General features: G+C 37.9%; 1 protein-coding gene across 1 annotated transcript in view; it reads left to right on the forward strand.

Annotated features, from left to right (window-relative positions):
• The window catches only part of tenm4 (teneurin transmembrane protein 4), a 232,444-nt gene that overhangs the window by 86,267 nt on the left and 124,273 nt on the right, over positions 1–21,904 (forward strand). The window contains exon 4 of the mRNA XM_084419906.1: positions 19,176–19,394. Coding sequence (XP_084276032.1) covers positions 19,176–19,394 — 219 coding nt within the window. The remainder of the gene's footprint in view (positions 1–19,175; positions 19,395–21,904) is intronic.

The following is a 21,904-nucleotide window of genomic DNA, read 5'->3' on the forward strand; positions in this document are numbered from 1 at the left end:
ACTGTTGACGAGTGCTAAAAAGTGGTCACGCTTGCCTGAGAGCGGCAAACATTACTTCAAAGCGGACACCAGAGTGCCGGCGACTTTCGACTCGATTAATCGCACTCGTGGTGCTTTTTTTTTTTTATGTTTTTATTTATTTGTTTACCCCTTTTGACTGAGGCTTTTCCTCAGATGGCGGATTAGCAGAGTTAGTGCTGCCTCATTTGACAGCTCATTCTGAGACTCTAAAGACCCTGGTGGACAATGCGGGCCTGTTATCTGCTGCGCTCCATAAGCGTTAGGTTTTGACAGTGCAGACGGCTTTCACTAACGTTTCGATCAGAGCCCCGAGAGCTTCCTGAGTTCTGGGACCACTGCCGCTAATCACAAACCACAGCAGTTTGCTGAATCATAAAGCCAAAATGCCACATTCTCTCACATTAGTCTAATGCGTTTTTATTGCTAGCTGCTAAATAATCCGCTGGGATGCGTGCATTTGCACGTTACGCATCTCTTTATTTATTTTTTTCTTAGAATTCAGTCCATTCAGATCCAAATGTCTTGGCCTGAAATTATATATCAAGGATTTTTTAGGTTTTTTTTTTTTTTTTTTGGAAAAAATGTCGTCCTACCTTTAGCTGGAAATCTGTGTAATGGGTTTCTGCGTATCAAAATGACAGATTTATTATGCATGCTCAAATTACTGTAATTAACGCTTATCTGACTGACATCAAAATGTGTGTCATCAACCCTCGTACATGAAGCGCTGTGCAAAAATATGATATGAAGTATGAGTCAGACCCCAGAGTGGAATAACAGATTTGGAAAAACACATAAAAGCCACGAGTAATAAAGTGTAAGGGGGTGTATTTTATCTACATCACATTTTTGGTTTCTCAGCTTAACTAGAGTTATTAAACGGGCTTTGCCTTAAGCATCACTGTGGCTTTTACAGAAGACAATGTTTCATTTCTACGCATTACTGCACACAATTGAAAACAAGCCAGAAATTGCATTACATGACACTCTAATTTCAATTAAATGAATTGCATTTCTTCTATGATATTAAGCTTGGCATTTCGTCTTGGCTTGTTTGGCTGAAAGAGCACATTATATATACAAGCACATGCAATTCAATCCAGTTAAATGTATTGTATGTCACTTATTGTACATGAATACCATCCTAAAACCCCAGTGAGCCAGTTAAACGAGACATTGTTATAACAAAAGTTCTGAAGGCGAGACACGGCAGGCAAAAACATCGTTTTTTTGGGCTATTTGTCTTCAATAACATGTCTTCTTTCAGACTCCAAAATACACATTTAGGTCTTTATTTTACTACACTTTGTCTATTTGCGTCTGCAGATTTCTCCTAAATTCAACAAAAGTTGGCGTTCTGAATCCGCGATCGCTGTCTGCACCCTGTCATCATTGGAAAGCTCTGTTGTCGGATCCAGATATGGTCATTTCCTTTTTTATCAGCAACCAATCGTGAAAGTACAATGGGGCATTTAACTCTAATAGCGAAATCTCATTGGCTGATGTCAATTTCTGACAACGTGATTGTGTTTTTGACTGTTCTGTTCAGTTGAAGGCCATAAATGCTGTGTTGTTATACGTTTTTATGTGGTTTGTATTGTTGTTGCTAATGATTTGATAAGATATTGTGTCTGTAAATAAGTTGTTTCCACATAAAAAAAAAGCATGAATTGTTACAATACAAATCTTTAAAGGCCGTTTTCTCAAAATGTTTTTTTTTCCCTCATACTCTGAGCCAGATATCTCCACTTCAGCAGCACTTACATACACCAAACTTTCCAGTTGTATTCCTATCTATATTCTTAAGGTTTCTACTGAGGGGTTTGTTCATATATCATTCTGATTCTGATTTATACATTTTATACCTAAAAATACGGGGCGAAAATTGATTGTTTTATAGCTGTTGACAGTTTTTTTTCTGATTAATGGAGTGATAAAAAGAGAGATCCAAAATCACCTCTGTAAAAACCTTTGACTCTAATATGTCAACAAAATGAAACAATAATTTTGAATCTGGCTTTATCCAATGTTCAGATTTCTCTTCTGGAAATATATGCAAATTAGTGCATATTTAATAAGATAATACCTAATTTGCATATTTAAACAGATATTCTAAAAACTTGTAATACAAAAGATATCTGTCTTAATGTCAGTAATCAACTGGGGAAGTTTCCCCTATTCACCTGGGGTGTCTCCCCTTAATATAGCAAGAAGAGGAGGAGGATTAAATCTTGGCAATTTTTGGGATTCACAAAGCCTTATCATTATTAACAAAGCTAGGCAAGTACAAGAACATCCTAATGAAAATTGACCATAGTAGGCTAACCAATGTCTTTTGTTTTGATTTAAATTATCATATTTTAAATATTAAATTATTTATAATTATTTATATTTTATGAATATCAAATGTTAAGATTCAAAGTTTGGGCCTACAAAGGGAAAATACAAAATCCACACAATATAAGGCAGTTGAATAGGCTAATGATAATAATAAGGTTTCCTATTTTTCCCCCTCTAGACTTCAAGTTTTAATATAATCTTCAAACAGAAAAAAGAAGAAAAAACTCGAAATTCCTAATGTCAAAACAGGCTAATCAAATGTCCAGACTCTCAACTCTAGAAGAAACTTTAGAAGTTCTGCCACAGAGCCTATATTCGAGAGGGAAATTGTAGCAATTATCAACCCTAGGAATAAATAACTATGTTTTTAAAAAAGTAAACAAAGGAAGAGAAACACAAGCTTTATTAGATTTGCTTCCCCGTCTCCCAGAATGAATGTTAATGATAAAGTGCCTTTCAGCAACAGTAATAATGAAAACAAATGTATTAGTTTCTGCCTCTCTGCTGTTAGAGAGAAATGATTGTCAGAGTTAATATTATTAGCATGCAACCTCATGAATAATCAGAAGATAGCATTGTCAGCAATGACTGTCCAATATGTTCCACTAAATTGCATTCAACGTCTTTTTTTTTTTTTCAGTAGTAATTTTATAGACAGTGACATGACAGTTGATGGTCATATATTATATTGATCTAGCAGCTAATGACTGTGCATGTAATATTTAAGTTACGTTGAACAGACAGAAAAAAGGATACTAGCCACTCATAGGAAAATTAATGTTTGAAATGTAGAATAGTAAAATGGCAGAAACAAAGTTCTGTGTTTAGCAAAAAGCGCCAGTTGACAACTATTGCTCTAAATTGCACAAACCAACCTATGTAAGCTAAAGAACCAACCGTAATCATACAACTATTTATTTGTATCAAACCAGTATCCTGGTCATTTGAATTTGCTTTTCTTGTTTTCGTACATATCTGAGCGAAACGAGCTTCTCGAACAGGAAGAAATGTAGGGCGGGACTTCATTTTGTCCATGTGGAATTGATTGGATGGTTGTGGTTTGCTATTGGTCGATTTCATGTGAGTGACAGGTTGCCCCGCCCTCGCGCCATTAAACACATCAGAGAAGAGATTTTGGGAGGAGGAGGGAGGGGAAGTTATTTTAGTTAAAGATTACGAGGCACGTGAATTTAAAAAAGAAAAAATTAAGGGCGAAGATAAATCATTTATAAAAATAAATCCGGCATTATTCAAAATCAAACAAACATTGTTTTGATTTCATGGTGACTAAAAACGACTGAAAAATAGCTGCCCGGGGACATTAACTAAATGTCCATCAGTGGACTGAGTTGCTGTAAAAAGAACGCACTAGACCAGCTATTTAAAGCTAGGCTGATGCTGTTGACGTTAACCGACTCTGTCATGGACCATTCTCATTATCACTGAATTAAAGCTCATAATGAGTCTGAAAAGGGAGTCATTAAGGGCGCTTTCACACTAGCACTTTTGGTGCGCACCCGGGTTCGAATGACATCAGAGTTCGGTTTGTTTGGATGATGTGAACGCTGTCTTCCGAACTCGGGTGCGCACCCGCGAACCGTACTCGAGTCCGCTTAAAAAGGATGTTCTGGGGTACGGTTCATGTGAACTCCAGTACGGTTCGCTGCTGATATGAACGCAATCGTACCAAATCGCTGAAGTGAACCGTTATTGATGACGTAAAATGCGGTCGACAGGACAGTTGTCAGTCGCGCGCTTTCAAGATGACGCCTTTTCATTCATAGCGGTTACCAAGCAACACGATTACGCGCCAGCTGCAGCTTGATGACGCAATCGAACTCGGGTTCGGAACAGGCAATCGAATCAAGTGTGAAAGCGTCCTTAGTTCCGTCCTGAACATATGTGTTGTCTAGTTTCTGTTACAGAACGACCTTGAGTCTGTTGCCCATTAAAAAGCAGCTCCGAAATGCCACTGCCTACCTGGTGTCATTCAGGAGGGTTTAGGCGTGAATTTAGCCTTTTCTTTCCCTCAGAGGCGCTCACAAAGCACTGCTGTCACCATCTCACCGGCAGCCTTATCGCTGCTGTATGGATGGCTTGCTTTTTTTACAGGTTTGATCCCATACAGACCACATTCACAGAGGGTGGGAGTGAAAGAGCAGTCTGAACTATAGCAATGGAAACCTGTATGTTTTGGCTTTTTCGTTCTTTGTCATCGCTCTTCGGGAAGCCAGAAGTGTCGTAACTGTGCATAACGTGCAAATGAACGACCAAACAAAGTTGTTCACACCATTGGGAAACTCTAAATTCTTTACAATATCAACACACTCTTATCAAAACTTTAAAAGTCCCACTGTAGTCAATAATTTTATCCCTTAAAACTCATATTTGATCACCAAAATTACATATTTAAACCGCATTTTTTTAGATCACTGCAGTTTTAAAGAGAAAATACTCAGGAATAGTGTTGACTAATGAATTTTTACATGGTTTGTCTTAAAGCACATTAAAAACACCACATAGACAACATTATAATCTTGATTTTCACCACAGGGGGAACTCTAAGAATTTGTATGAGGTGGGAAAACTGTACGATTTTGATTGTATGAAAAAAAAAAAAAAAAATCCCCTACTATACAGAAAAAACAATTGGTGTTTCACTCAGAAATTGCTTGTAGATTTAACACTGTAACACTGAATTTTGAAGTAGAAAATTAAAATAGTATCATGATCTTTATTTACAAATTCAAACATTATTTTTTTACCGTGTACAGTCAAATGTTTTCCTTTGCATTTTTTATTTATTTATTTTTTTCTTACAGATGACAATTTTGTCAAAACGATCCACGTTCACACGGATCCGTGAAAACGTCTAAAAACGCTGTATTCTGCTACCTGGCCTGTAGTTGGCGATATCACTAATGGCCCACCTGTAGACTGAACATGTAATAATCATACACATCATGTCACCGTTTTCACAAATTCACATTTGTAGATTACACTGAGATAAAAAGATTATTGTTTTCAAAAACTTGCACTTTGAAACCTGTTTTCAAAGGTTTTAAAAACGCCGGTATCATGCAAATCGTCCGGCAAAAAAAGTTTTCCATTTTTTGTTGAAAAAGTTGCATTTCACGTTTTTTATGCAACCCAACTTGTATCGTACGTTCTTATGAATTTGCCATTCCGTACAAATGATTGCGTATTCTGGATGAGATCGGGTTGTTGAAACAGGACAGTGAAAACAACACTGCAGGAGATGTTAGAGAATGGTTTTGTAAAGTTCATGCCATAATAACAACTGTCCGATTCGGGGTTGGGGCTTTCCGTCCAGTCAGGATTTGTGCTGACTGGGAAACAAGGCCTCAGCCGAACCTCATCAGTGCAAAAGTTTGCCGGTCGAAGTATCTGTAATGAGCTGTTGCTTTACTTCTCATTACTAGGTCTGAGAGAGGACCCAACAGGAACAGCACATAAATCAAATACAGGCCTTTCTGGTTTAGAAAAGGGACAACAAATGAGAATGTGGGCTGTGGCTCTCCAATAAATAAGGCTGTGTCGTTACTGTAATAATATATGATGTGATATATATAAATTTTTATTTTAACCATGATTTTGACTTACTGGCTGAACGCTGAAGTATCCATTTCCAAGCAGGTGAGGTTGGGGCTTATTGCTAAATGAAGGCTTTGCGCCAGAGAGATGTCACTCAGAATCTAATGGAGATGCTGTTTGTTATGTTATCCCTCTTTTGTGCATTTGATTTTTAGACCATTAGCAACCCACGTACTGTGTAAACTAACGCAGCAGGGGGGTCTTTCTCATCCCCTCGCATTTCATGCATTTATTTCACACAGATTTGTTTTGTGACTGATTTGTGTTATGTTTGAGACAGGAATAGTCACAGAAATGGTTCATTACCCCATTCCATTAATGGCAAAACAATTCGTATCAATCATTTATATGCAATAGTTCTCCGTGATAACGCTGGTAATGTGCCATTGCGTATGAATTCTATTATGCGCGTTCTTTGCTTTCATGCAGTTTGAGTACATTTTCGCATTTTTCTTGGATGGTGGTCTCAGCAAATGTGCAGAGAATGGATCAATACTTCATCCCTAGCTAATCGTAAACCATGGCAACAGCTCGAGCTGGCAGAGATTGGACTTGTACTGAGCTTTAGAGAGAAATGCAGTCTCAAAACGTCAGGATATTGCAAAATTAGCATTTAGCCGTAGCGCCATAAGGCCTGCTGCTTACAAAGACGAAAAAACAAACATCTGTGGATTTGCACGAGGAGGTTTTGAAGCGTGTATAACAGTTGGTGGTCCTGGACACCCTTTGAGGTGTTGGTCGCAAGTCTGTTCTTATCAAAAACAGGAAAGAAACCATGATGAATGCAACTACCTATATATAATTGAGCATAGTAAGGATAGTAAAACAAATAGGCGAGAAAGTTAGAGAAAACGTATTTTGTTGTTGATGTTAACTTCTACAGTATTTTGACCCAGATTATTCTGTGACTTGGTGAAAGCTAGCCAAAATAGCCAGATGCCAACATGGACAGGATACCTGATATCCCCTCATCCTTAAAAACTGAGCAAAAGTACATAAACATGATTTGTGCCAATCGCAATTTGTTTTTGTTTTTGCTGTGAATTTACTGGCCAAGAGCATAAAACCATCAGGATTCGAAAGACATTTGGAGCCCATCCTCGTTCAACCTATGTCATTTGAATACTTTTTTCTGTTGTTGGGTCTTTGCCATTCATGCTAATATTGATACATTTCAGGGTTTGAATTTCAAGGACATTTTTGTTCACTTTTGTTCGAATCTTTTCTATCTTTTCTCAATTATTCAAAAATGTTTTATCCTTTTTATCATGATGTGGCAAACTTTTGTTTAAAAAATGCATATTACGGTATAAATCCTAATAATAAAAAAAATAATTTACCAAAGAAATGCACTGTCACTGTCATTCTAAACCTGCATTACTTTCTTCAATATATCACAAATTTCTTGAACTTGTCTAAAGTGTGAACATTTCATTATCATTATTCATTATCAATCCTGTTTTTTAGTCTGAAACTCATTATATTCAAAAGTCAAACCACTGTAAACTCATTCGCTGTTAATTTTAGCTGAAAATATCCAGGTAACAGATTTCAGGGTTTTGCAGTTCAACACCTGCTGTGCTTCGAGTCTTACAGGGCCATATTGAATTTTGACAGGTTTCTTTAAAAAAAAATTGCATCAAAACTACAAAAAGTGAGAAAATCTCACCATCTCTTTAAAAAGTTAAGAAAGTGTTTACTTTTTTACTTATAAATAATTAATCGTGGATACTTTTTTACCTTCACTCTAGCAATGTTATGCCTTAAAAAAAAAAAAAAATTTTAAACGTTTAAGTACTCAGTAACACTGACATCGTATCTGTACTTTTACTTAACTACAACTTCTCAATACTTTTCCCATCCCTGGTAAAGTGTATCTTTCATCGTAACTCCCCACTGAGAGAAAAGTTTAGCGTTTCCGCGCGGCTTTTCTATGGAAGTGGTGCATTAGAGCCGCATGATCAACTGTGTGCATCTTTCTGCAGGGTGTATTTTAGCATTTTATTAGGCCAGGCCCTCGACGCACAGAGGCACCATGGGTACGGGTGGTGCCATCCTCGCGCATCCACGCCGCAGGCTAGCCACATGCAGCACTAATGAGCTGCTTACATTTGCAGGCTTGGCTCGCTCTCTCCACCACCAAAAGTAAACTTTTGAGTCTTTAAGAGGATTGTGAAGGATTTCTTGATTACTTTGCCCCCATGTTTGATGCAGAACAGACCAAATGAACAAGCACAGAAAGGCTAATTAACCTGTAATTAATGTGTTATTAGCATTGTTGTGTGTAGAGTTAGCCATGTTCGTTCTGGTGGCTACTGACAGAGTAACTGCTTGAGGAACATGTGTTTTAAACTGATTAACATGAACTGGCCTCTTTGATGTGGGAGGGTGTCTAGAGAGCTCCGCGTGAAGGCGATTAGTAGACGGTTTTTAGGCCATTTGCTCTGTGAGATGGGACCTCAGAGGAGATGCTCACTCGGTTCAGGGACGGAAGAGCTCGCGTGTGCCGGTGAGGGACACGAGGACGTGGCGGGGAGCTCGGAGGATATCGTTAACGCGGAGCGATGAAGAGACGTGAACCTGCCCTTCGTATTTCAGAACAAAGAGAGCCCCAGGGATGTTTGAATGGGATATCTTGAAGGGGATTTGGCAGTGTCAAGCCTTGTCATGTCATACGAGCTGAGTGTAAACATCAATAGCAGACAAGAAAAGATCAGACGGATCCAGATTTCAGACTTAAATCCCGACTCTGAAGGCTTTATCAGCGCAGGAACATTGCTGCTCGGAGCTCAGAATGTCTTTCCGAGTGCAAGATGTTGGCTGGAGAATATTGTAAGATAGTTGGATGCAAATTCAGGAATTTAAGTTTTATTGTTAAGATTAGCCAAACACACTGTTGTCATATTTGTTGGAAATGCCACCTAAAAATGTTTTATTTGTTGCATAACCATTTGGTAATGCTAATTTTATGTCAATATTATCACATATATATTATAAATATGATTGGATGAGCCACAACTGAATGATATGCACACTTTCTGCTGTTGTTTTTTTTTGCTTGTGAATTGTTGAAATCACTAATGATGTATCACTACTGCTGATTTATTAGATAGATAGTGCCCATGTTTGACAGCAAAATGCAAGAAATTCATGTTATTTTATTAATTTAGTTTACATTTAAATAGTTATGTTTAGTGGATTCAGACTTTTGGATAGATTCACCTATATTGATTTTTCATAACCAATAAAGATACCTATTTTACCTATTTAACTCATCTTTATATCCTGGCAATAAAAACATAGAATGGACAAAGTCTTTTTTTTTTTTTTTTTAAATGAAGAACAAATAAATTACAAGAAAGTCTTTGCATTCAATATCATTTGTTTTAAATGAATATGTTTGTCGCTTCTATGCATTTATGCAAAACCCAAACGTTCAATGAAGCAGGCGTAATGATATGACGCAGCGCATGCCGCCTGATAATAGGCTACTGAGCTGGGGACTATTATCAGGTGCTGCGTCATATCATTACGCCTGCTATACCCATGGTACGGCAGCAAAGTTTCTTGATTATTACGCAGGAATGAGAGTATAGTTCCTAGCCATATCAGCCTAGAAAATCGCAACTTTTCATTTTCCGTCGGTCTTAGTACACAATGTAACTACAGAAGAGTCAAGTTTTAAATAGGAAAAATATCTAAACTCTTTGGTCATTTTTTTGAGAGAGATGCTAATGGTCTTGTCCGGTTCAATTCATTATGCTAAGCTATGCTAAAAGTGGGACCCCCAGACCCGGAGATCGGCTGAATGGATTCGAAAACGGTAAAACTCAACTGTTTAACTCTGGGGGAGTTGTAAACTGAGCCTATTTCCCAAAAAAGTGGAGTATCCCTTTAAACTGACCATTTTACAGTTGCTGGTCAATCAGCTTTTAGATTAGGAACTATCGTTCTTTTTTATATATATACACCTGTTTTGTTGGCTATTGTCATACATTTCAGATTTCCAATGCCAGCGTTGTCCACCATTAGTAGAGATAAGACTCAAGGGGTCACGTTACGGCACATACAAACCGGACAAATCCTTAACATTGTGTCGAGGAGCGATCTTGTGGATTCATTGAATTCAGCCGTAGACGCATCAGCTGAAGTGCCTCCGTAGCGGCAGCTGCATGTGTGAAACCTAAACAACAGTTGTCAGATTTACGGCCTGGATGAGAAAAAAGAAAAAAAAGAAAATCCCCATTCAGTGTTCTTTTGATTCCAATCTCCAGGCTTCAATCTGGTCCCTCGTGTCGTGTGCCGCCACTGAGCAGGAGAACAGATGGCGCCTTTCAGCAAGGCGGAGAATTGCAGAGAGCAGTCCCTCTCGCTCCCAAAAAGAAAAAAGACAGGGAAACAAGAGAAGGTGAATGAAGAAGGTGAGGAAAGACAGGCAGCGGACGGTGACTGAGAAGAGAACGCAGGCCCTGTCTCTACTGTAGATTAAGCTGTTTATGTCTTCAACTCACTAGGTGAGATTTGTACAGCTATCTCTATATAATATTTTTAATATTATATCATTAATTACATTAGAATCATCAACATGTGCATTTTCATGCACAAAAAAAATGGATGAAAACTAGCAAATAAAAAGCAACTTGCAAAATGCAAACCTGACAAGAAAACCACATTTACATGATGCTTTGTCTGGCTTTTCTCCAGGTTTGGTTTTAAAATGGGATATTATGAATAAAATACATAATAAAAGCAAAATAAACCACCAGAAGGCTGGAAAGGTGTCAAATGTTGAATGTTTTTCAAGAATAAAATACAACTGTGAAGCTCAAAAGACGAAGAAAGCAAAACCCGCCAGCTTTGGTATTGATTATTCTTAGGACTAATAGTTTGGTTGGGCCTCATTACTGTTTTTATTATTGTGTTCTCTCAGAAAGCAGGAAGTGCTGCCGTGATGGTTTAAATGTGTTGTTTGGGTTAGTCCTAAATGGTGCTTTTGTCTCTGTGGTCGTTAAATGCTGTTTTATTAGGCAGAAATATCATTTCCATTAATGCATGGTCAATGAAAGAAAATATTTGTGTGTATTTACAACTCTCATGCATACGCCGCTGCTCAAATGCAAACATATTGATTGTGTGCTGCCTAGATAGCAGAGTCTAGGAAAATTATGACTTTTCCAATTGCGATCCGCCTTCCACTCATAGTTGTGTGGTTTCTTGATGATACTTGATGATGGTGAATATGGTAATGGTGCTCACTTTTGTGCTGACATATTTCCTTCTGAAGTTTGGGCGAAACACATGGAAGGAATTTATTTATTTATTTTTAAGTAGTCAAGTGGGATTAGGGGTGGGGCTTTCTCAATCTAGAGAGCATTTGATTGGACAAAAATCTGTGTAGTGCAGGATGAGTCATCAGTAGAAGAGAATGACTAACTTTTAAATGTGCATATCTGCGAAAAGCTAATTTTGTCAACTTTTAGGAGTATGATGGCATACCAGATGAGCTCAGAGCTAACACACATGGTCTAAAAGCAACAAAACATAAATTTTGATTTCATGGGGTGTTTTCCACTTGCCAAAAAGTCACTTGGCTGTATGCTTTTGAAGTTCCAGCCAAAAACTCCAATCGACGAGAGAGTTCACCATCAAACGAATCATCAATGCATGAAAGCTGGATGTCTAGGGACTTTTTTAGCTTTCTCGCTGTTTAAATGTGTGTATATCTTCTCCCTATTTATGGAAGAAGGGATTAAAGAGATATTGTTTCTCCAGATGAGCACAACTTTCACTCTTATCCAGATGCGAGATCCCTGGCGACAGAACCTGAGGTGATGATGGGAGTTTTGACCACTGATAATCTTTGGTTTGACTACTGGGAAAGTGAAGTGATTTTGTTACCTGCAATTTTAAAATGAGAAAAGCGAAAGATGTTTATCCAGGGACATAGCCTACTTGACAAAATTGTGGACATGGTGGTCAATTACTTTTGAAACTACATGATTTCATTGGATATGAGAATATTTTAGCATTAGGTATCTATTTTCTCCCATTACACAGAATGACTCATTCAGGTTACTGTGTTTTTTTTTGTTTTTTTTTGCCCAAAGCAAATAGAAAGAAAGTCTAAGGGACACAAGTCACAGGGTGATTATCTTAATATTAATGCTTGCGTGTCATACATTCAGAGATCTTGCTATCTTGAAGGCAAGAGCCAGGGAACTTGGGCTAAATTATTGCTCTTTAATTCTCCTGTCAACTGCAGAGTCTTTTCAGCCTTCGGCTTCCTTTTAGCAACCATAATGGTTATAGTGAACATGAAGATGTGCCTCAGCTCATGAAAAAAAGAACACCTCTGTATTTCTATTTATAGAACGACAAAGAGATTTGATTGTCTGATGGTGTGATACAGGCAATGTGACTACTAACTTCAGTAACTAAAAAGTATCAAAATGACCATGTGTTTTTGGATTTGGTGAAAAATTCATTTGCATGTGGTATAAATTTTAGGTTGTTAGTGTTGTTTTAAAGAATGCTTAAAAAAGGAGGAACGTGACAGTACCATGTTACAGGGATGCTACAGTTAAGGATAAGAGTACATTAAAGTGCCACCATGACATTTGATGAAGTGCACTAATCACACAAAACTACCAAATTAGGCTTGTTACATTTGTGCAAAATATTGGTACAAATATGTAGTGGTCTTTTAATGGTTTTAACCATTTTAATCACAAACCACTGGTCAGGAAATTAGCAAGAATTGCACGAATATTGTAGATGAAGTAACTTAGCATGGAATAGTCTTTTGTTTTCTTTAAATCTTCTTAAACATTTAAAACTTGCAGACAGCTTTTTACAGGAAGAAGAGTCAATGTTGTTTTGCTCAATGTTGATGGATTCAAACAGTTTATGAGAAGTTGAACAAATGGTGATTAGTTTGAGTTGAATGTGAGACCAAATATTCACTATAGGGTTCAAATCTGAAATCTGACCAGGCCAAAACATGAGCCTGATGTTGTTCTCAAGACACTTCTTGGTTGTCTATGCAATTTGGGCAGGAGCATTGTCTTGTTGAAAAATGAAATCTGATCATTCTTCTTTAGATAACTTTTCTCCTATAATCCAAAGCATTAAATGACTTTTTAAAGTGAAGTACCAGCAGCTAAAAGCCTCCCCACACAATAACACTCTTCCTCCATGGTTCACTGATGCATTTTTTTATTATATTTATCAGCATATGGAGCATCACCATTGCAACATCATTAAGATTCATCACTCCACACCACTCTGAATCATATAAATGTTTTCTTCTTATTCAAGTTTACACACCTTTGGAGCACAGGAAGCGAATAGTGAATCTCTCTGCAGAAAGCCGTGCTTAATATTTGATGCTTCAACATGCTCTTCATGTCTTTTTGCCCACTAAGCACAGCAGCACTGTCATAAAACCATACTGCCCTATGGCCTCGTATACTTCAACCATTTTATGGATGCGAGAACTGTGGCACTAACTCATTTCCTGCCATTTCATCCTTCTTTTCAGCATCAGCAGCTGTGCTGTTGTGCGTCGGACAATCGATGCCCCTTCATCTGCCCTGCCATTACGTCGGTTCTCCATCAAACTGCGCTTATAAGTGAAATCCAGTATCTCCAGCAGAATCTATAGATGCTACTCTAATCTTCCCGTTCTTGTTATTGTTGATAATATAATGCATGCGTCGGATAATGCGCGCGACATCCGACTTCATTTATTTTATTTGGTGGAAGAGGCCGCGTAATGGTACGTATTTACTACCCGTAATGCAGCCGTATTGATTATAATGGCATAATTTACGAAGCTCTTAGCGAGAGTGAATTAAGCGGTGTGACGTCTTATTTGAAAGCCTCACTGACTACAGCATCTCTATTCGCGGGGCTTTTTGATGTTGTAAGTGTAAAGTACGTTTGAAGATGGCCCAGAAGCCAGGGCGGTGTAATTCAAGCGTCGAGGCCGAGCTGAACAGAAAGCTGCCCCTGCTGTTTGTACCAATTGCCCTCGCAATCGGCTCTCTGTTCAACCGGGTCTCCTGGGAGATTGCAGGATACAATGGGTTGCCGTGGCGACAGGAAAAGCTCAGTCTACCTGCATGGCCTCCTGGTTTAATTAGGTGACTCCTGAGTAGATTAGGGCCTCTGTTAGTGTGGGTGGCCCCGCTGCGTATCGGCCCGGCTTGAAGGGCAGGCCACGGGGGAAAGTCTGTCAGGAACTGAAATAAGAGCAAATGGGCTGAAAGAGAACTCTGACTCAAGTTATATCAGGATACAGAAATCTGTATGAGATCTGTATGTGATGAAGAAGAATAATGTGACTAAAGAATTAAACACCTTTTTGGTGTTAAAATGATTTATTCTGTCCAAGTTATGCCGAGGTTATAACTTTAGTTAGTCACTGGTTAGCGTTTCAAAATTCCTATTATTATTATTCTTCTTCTTCCGTATGGGAGTCTATGGCAGCCCATAGAACCGCTTGCGGGAAAGTTATGAAATTTGGCACACTGATAGAGAACAGTCTGATCAGTCACCATAGCAAATTTGGACCTCAATCCCTCTAGCGCCACCAACTGTCCAAAAGTTATCTCATGTTTATGCTAATAACTTTTTAACCGTAAAGGCTCGAAACACAAATCTTGCTCCCCCTGATTACGTGGCTCAATCTGATTCGATTGCGTCATATGACATCATTTTCTGTCATGGAAATCTTTCCGCCATTTTGAATTATCAGAAAAACCTACTTTTTCAAACTCCTCCTAGACAGATCATCTTCCAACCATGCCAATAAAACGTTATGTAATTCAAGTTTAATCGTCAAACCATTCTCGAATACCGCACAAACTAATTTTACGTAGTGCTTGCGAAAACAGACTTAAGACCGTATCTCCGCAACGCTTTATCGTATTCAGACAAAACTTGGTACATGTCTTCACAAGCATGACTTGAGGCGACATGCTGCGTTTCGGTGCAGCGCCACCTACTGGTCCGGATATACGAAAAATAGCTATTTTTGCTTATAACTTCTGAACAATTTGTCCAAAAATCATAAAAGTGGTCTCGTTAGATTCAGGGTATCGTGCCAAGTCGACTAATATCTAATTTTCCCATATCGGCCATTTTGAATTTTGTACTAAAATGCTGTGATTTATGAACGCATGAACGTATCGTTACGAAACTCGGCATGGGTTATCAATACGATGCCCTGAAGGAGACTGAGAAGTTTCGAACCAGCGCCACCTAGTGGTAAAATAAATTTTTCAAATGCTTATAACTCTGGGTGTGTTTGACTTATTTTCACGCGAGTCATCTTCTTAGGTTCCTGAATCCTTGCCGAGTCCAACGATACCAAACATGCTAGGTTTCACCTTACTGTTTGTGTAGCGTTGTGATTTAGTGCTTAAAAAACATTTGCCAATATCTTGGAAGTTTGGAAACATAGGTTGTTGGTTAAATGCTAAAACCCAAAGGTCAAAATTTTTATAGTAAGTGGCAAAAAAATCCAATCAAAGTCGCCCATGGGGCATTGTTTATGCTCTCATACATATATCTATAACTCTAAAACAAAATGAGATATTTTCACCAAATTTGACACACATGTATGGGCTCACTCTGAGAACACATAAAAAAAGTGGTGGAACTTCACCACTTGGTGGCGCTATAATAGAACAAAACAAGGACATTGCCATTAATTACAATATAATATCATGATATTAAATGCTACACTTAACAAATGCATTGTGGCTCTTCAGCTATCAGGTTAACCATAAGCTACATTAGCATTAAGATAGCTTAGCATGCTAATCTGGTTATCATGCTTTTGTGCGCTAATTCTTACACTGAAGCCTCTCCTCGGCAGTTTGGTTAGTCAGCGTCAACTGAGTGGCGCAAGCTGCTAAACCACGTGCCACGAGCCCCGAACCGTTCAAGTCGTGGGTTCGAATCCTGTGTGGCACATGCCCAGACCGCAATAGGTACTGTGGCCAGAAGTGGTGCAAAGATGCTTCCTCACAGGGATCTCAATTTAGGTCCCCACAGTGATGCGAATCCCCATGAGTCTGTGTGTATTGAGGTTGAAGTCCCCACCGTGATAGAAAAACGTGTACACACACACCTTCCTCTGCTTCATAGTGCTTCTGTAAGTCAGAGAAATGAAAATAAATTACGCAAAGTAGAATTAATTAAACACAGGCCGCAACAGCCTGTAAGACAAATGCACCCCTCCGCGAGCACACGAATGCGAAATCTGCTCATGTTCCTCTGTGACTTTCAGCACTTTTAAAGGACTTTAATAAGAAGACGTGATTAATGGCAAATTAAACTTGCTCTAGGTTCAAAAGTAAAACGTCTATAAAAAAAATATAAAAAATCCATCCATGCATGTTTTGAGATTTAGGCAGAAGTTTAGGCAAAATTATTTGACTCACAATTAGAAAAGCTGCTTTTACATCACATGCCCCAGATTCTATCCATTTAATTCAGACTTAATAGAAAGGAATTCAGCAGAGAACCAAAGATAAACAATATCTCAATACTAATCTTTTAGGTTATGGACACTAATACTTAGCCTTTAAGGAGAGTTAAAACAAATCCTTATTCCTGTCCCTCCTCAGTTGTTCCAAACCAGTTCTACGACTCTGTTAAAAGCCTCTATTGTAATGCGGCGTGTTTCAGAGATTGAACGGTTGTTGAAGATTTTACCTTCAGAGACTTTCATGCTTCAACATGCAATCAATTCATGTAGTACTGGATATATATGTCTAAACATTTAATATAGTTAAACATTCTCTAAGTAGTGTCATTTACAGTACTGAGAGGGATGGTGTTTTTTCGTAGCTTAGTTTGTTAGTTTTGATGAGTTTTTCACCATTCAGATAATAAAACACAAGCACAAGGAATCCCTGTATAAATCGTTCATTTCCTTTCTTATTTGCAATTGGTCAATTTATGCAAAGAAAGTATGACTTAAGAATAACTGTTTTTTTTGCTGAACACACATGATCATTTTAGTTGCAGTTGCACCAAATTATTTATTATACACCAACGTAATAAACAAATATGTTTTATATTTTTCTACAACTTTAGCTATAAAGGTAAAATGTTATTTCTCTCTGCAAGTTTTCCTGCTCATTTTTAGGTGGATTATAATATTATAATGTGTTTTAAGACTTGTCAAATTAAAGTGATGAATGGAACAAGACATGCATCATTAAGATCAAACAGCTTGATTGACACTTTAATGGATCATATGGTAATTTCACTAATTGTTTCTTAATTCTCTTTCACTCAATCAGCTGTGTCCTGTCGTAGCAGTAATTACACATTTGCACCAGAAATATAAAGAAACATTTTTTTTCTTTAACTCTGAGTGATATTCCGTCAACTTGTCAGCTCCTTTCACTTGACAATATATGGAAAGAAAGACTATAAAACTTTGTTTTCAGAATATAAACCCCATCTGAGTCCTATAACTGAGCAAACTTTTTGAACTTGTGCCAGTACTTTTGTACTTGAAATGTTCACTCTTAGATGGTTTCATATCTTGCTGGAAAAATGCTGCTATTGTTCTCGTTCTTATGCTGTCTCAAATCTCTCAAGAGTTTGCTCAGAAAGAAAAGATCAGCACATTTTTAAGTGGAAACAAATATATAAATAGTTTGTGTGTGTGTGTGTACTTGTAAAACTATCTTTGTGTGGCCCGGTTTGAGTTTTAGCGAGGACAACGGGTCAGGACCTGATTTTAGGGATAAGGTTCTAATTAGGTTTTAATTATTCATAATTATGGTTCGGGTTAGGCAATTAGTTGTGATGGGTCAGGTTAGGGTTAGGAGCAAAAAAATGCATTGTGTCAATGAATGTCCTCACAGAGAGAGAGCGAGAGAGTGTGTGTGCGAGTCTGTGCGTGTGTGTGCGTGTGCGTTTCCCCCAGCTGTCAGTTTCATTCTCATGTGCTGTGAAATTTGTTCTGTTAATCTGTTAATTCTCCAATATTGTACAATAATTTTCCAAAATATCAATGCTTTTCAAATTTGTTGTGTTGAGTAAATGTGATTTGGGTCAATTTCACAAGACCTTTCAAGAACCAGTTCATAAATTTACTTTTAATTAAAAGTTGATTAAGCATGTGTCTGGTTCATGACCCCAAAGTAAAAAAAAAATCTATTAAAAACATAATGATTAATGAATTAAGCATATTTCTTACCTCCAATTCTCATACTGTTAGTTTAATGCATATGCATATTTTAAGTCTACATAAGTCTAGTGTAATGCATATTTTTAAATGTTTTTTAAAGATATAATTTTAATTTTAAAGTATAAATGAAGAGTTCAGATGCAAAAGCCTCTAAGTGCCATCTGAAATTTTCTTGTAGAATGATCATTTTTATCAAGCTCGTATATTTAAGTTCAGTCATTTCACTTAAATTACAATAAATAGGTCATTTTCATTGCCATTTAAGTGAAATTACTGAATTTAAATCTATGAGCTTGATAAAAATGATCATTCTACAAGAAAATTTCAGATGGCACTTAGAGGCTTTTGCATCTGAACTCTTCAAATATATAAAGGAAATACTTATTGTGTTGCCTTTAACTTATGCAGATATACATTCATAAAAAAAGCAGCATATTCCATATTACAAATAATGAATTGAAATCACAATTTTCCCAAATTCTCACCCAAATTTTCCTAAAATAGGCTTTGGTTTCTTTATGCAAAGTGTAATTTCTGATACTTTTGTCGTATGTTTTTAGGGGGTGATGGATTGGTGAGCTGGATCTGTTTTTGTGAGATTCACCCAATGTCTAATTTATTCACTGTTGATTAATAGTTTCAGTCACTGTTGATCACCAGTGATTCTTTCTGAATGTTCCATTTGTTGTTTTGTTAAAGCTTGTCTGTCGATCTGTCTTTGGAAAAATGTAAAAAGAAAAAAATCCTTTTTGGATTCACAAAGCAACTATGTTATCACGGTTATGCCAATCTCCCTGTTCAGCTGGGCAGAACAAAGACAGATGAAACAAGACAGACAGCTTTCATCTGTGCATGCATGGCTTTTATTAATTCTCTCTGCATGTTTCTGTGCTGTCCATGTATTCATTTTTGGTTATGCGGTGTCATTGGGAGGTGTGTTTTAAGTTGTCCCCCGTGTGTTGTTTGTGTTTGTGGTCTACAGGTCCTCCTCTTCATTGCTCATCTGCCTCCTCTTCCCCTGTCGACTCCCCTTACCCTCCCCCTCTTCATGCAGCCAATCAGAGCCAGGGAAGGTTGCTAGGTAACAGCGGGGCTCAGGCCGGCCGGGACTCTGAGTCAGAAGATGAGTTTGGCCCCAATTCATTCTTAGTTAAAACCGGCTCAGGGAACGTCTGCGCTCCGGTCACTGCAACTCCTAACGGTGAGTCCCTCTCGATATCGCTGATGCTTGATGGGCCCTGACATCCCTAGCTGGACCTGCTGTGGAGCTTGTGGAGGTAGCCACAGGCCAGACATTCATTTTCGGGATATTTTGGGTAGCGGTAGAGGTCAGATGTTAGCAGGAACTTTTTTAACTAAGGCCTGCTGAGAAGAGAAGCTCTTGGCTGGGGTTCAGGGAGTGAGGTGTGTCATATATGCTGATTTTTAAGAATGTGTGGCCAGTTTCCTATGAATTGGTTTGTTAAATAGGGTGAATTTAGGAAAGTTGAAATGAAAGTGGTTCAGTGTTTTTTTTTTTTTTAAAGGGACCTATTTGCCTGAATTTACCCTACCAATGTTGAAGAAATGTACCTTAAGGCGAGACATACTAGCAGAAACAGTTTTGAGATTTTGGACTTTTTTTTTTTTTCAGATTAGTGGAAATAAAACATCCAATAGACTCTTTTAAGTGCATCTTTTATAGCAGTTTATCTATTTGCGTCTGTAGATTTCCGTTACAGTACATTATATTTTAAAGGCCATTTTCTCAAAATGAGTTTTTTCTTCACGGTGTCAGAAATCTTCACTTTGGCATACACCAAACTTTACAGTTTTATTCCTATTTATGTTCCAAAGGATTTTACTGAGGTGTTTGTCACATGCTTTATCAAATGTTCATATTTTTGTTCTAGAAATATATGCGATTTAGTGCATATTTAATTATAATGCCTTATTTGCATGTTTAAGCATAACATTTCAGAAGACTTGTTATACAAAAAAGAGTGCAATTCGTAATTTAATCAATTATCAGGGGAAGTATGGTGATATCTATTGGTTATTGAAATTTGGTCACAATTTGTTTCTCAACTTATGCTGGAGACACACATGCTGAAGTTTATATAGTGTGTGTGTGTGTGTGTGTATATATATATATATATATATATATATATATATATATAGTGTATTAGTGCATATATATGCATATTTATAACAAATATGCATATACAACAAAAATGGTCACATGCGACACATTTCAAATTGAGAAGATCCATATACTGTATTTTTATTTAATTTAATGAATTTCTTTTTCTGAAAACCTTGGCTTTGTGTTTCACCTGACCTTTCATTGTGTGTTTGAATGTTGACTGTGGCAGGCTAACCCTTGTTGCAGCTGTCATGACTAATTTCACCCTGTGCTTTGTCTTCTGAAATGTTTTACAAAATACTTCGCCACTGTTTGGACGACCTGGATTGCTCTTTACTTATGCAGCTGAGAAACTTTAGCAGTGTGATACTGAGTTTGTACTTATCAACAGGGCTATATTTCTTGTAATACTTTGATTATGGCCATTTCAGATCATTGCAGAGTTGCCTTCATTAACTTTGCTTAGTTTTAGAAAGGTCAAGAAGTTTTTAATGAAAGATTGAATTAATTTTCGAGCCTGTAAATGATAAAAAGCTTAATGGCGCGTCCTGCTGAGGGACAAGTGACCAGCACAGCAGGAGCTTCAACCACGATGAATCAATTTTACAAGTTACCGTGTCCTCACTAATGAGCCAGTGATGAAATGCGCATCACGTTGTGCTGGCATTGTCGTCCAGAAGGTTCAGATATGATGAACTTGTTTACTGGGGATTTGCTTTGATGTGTTTTGGGCTTCTTTTAACATCCCATTACCTGTGGAGTGACATTAAATAAAGCACCTCCACTAAAAGTACAGGTTATGCGAGACAAAATGTAGATAACCTAGCTGACGATTTATGACCCATCGCAGCGATTCTGACCTTATTGTTCTTTTAAATGACAATGCTATAAGATGACGTCCATTTAAATCTGTCTTCCGTTGATGTCCGTGCTGCAACAGGTAAACGGATTAGAAATGAGATTTGTTAACATCACTTTGATAATTGGAGGAGAGCAAGAGAGCATGTCGATATGAATTCTGTCATCACCAGTTGCTCTCGGCGTCTCCCTCAAGGCTTCTTTACAGAGTTGAACAAAAAAATGCTGTAAATAATTGATCAGCCTTCACAAGTTAACCACCCAAGGCTGGAATTACATCAAGCTCAAGAGACTTCTGCCTGCCTGTTTCCACACGACCCTTCGTAAAGCAATGAATTTAGCCTCCGGTGGCGAGAACTTTCCTTTCTCTGCGCAGCATCCAGCTAGCGTCCTGGTCACCTAGCGGTGGCACCCCAGTGCTAAAATGGGATTTATCTTTCCGACAAATGGCTGTGATTTGCATTGGTATATAGGTTACCCTCGGGCTGCCAGTGAGGGGTAGCACACTCACCAAAGGAATCGGTCTCTTGCCTCCGAGCTATGCAAGGCACCATAAGGCTCTATTTGGCTGAGACAAAGTAGCATACCACAGTGCCGTGGAAGAGGACGTTTATCTGTTAAGCTTAGCGTCCTGGTAGTAAAATAGTGGGATTCCTGCCAGAGGCTATGCTGTGTTGCACAAGGTCGATGTGGTGTTTGATCTCGCTTTCTTTACTTCGCTTCTTACG

This window comes from Rutilus rutilus (genome assembly GCF_951802725.1).
Source record: "Rutilus rutilus genome assembly, chromosome: 9".
NCBI lineage: Eukaryota > Metazoa > Chordata > Actinopteri > Cypriniformes > Leuciscidae > Rutilus > Rutilus rutilus.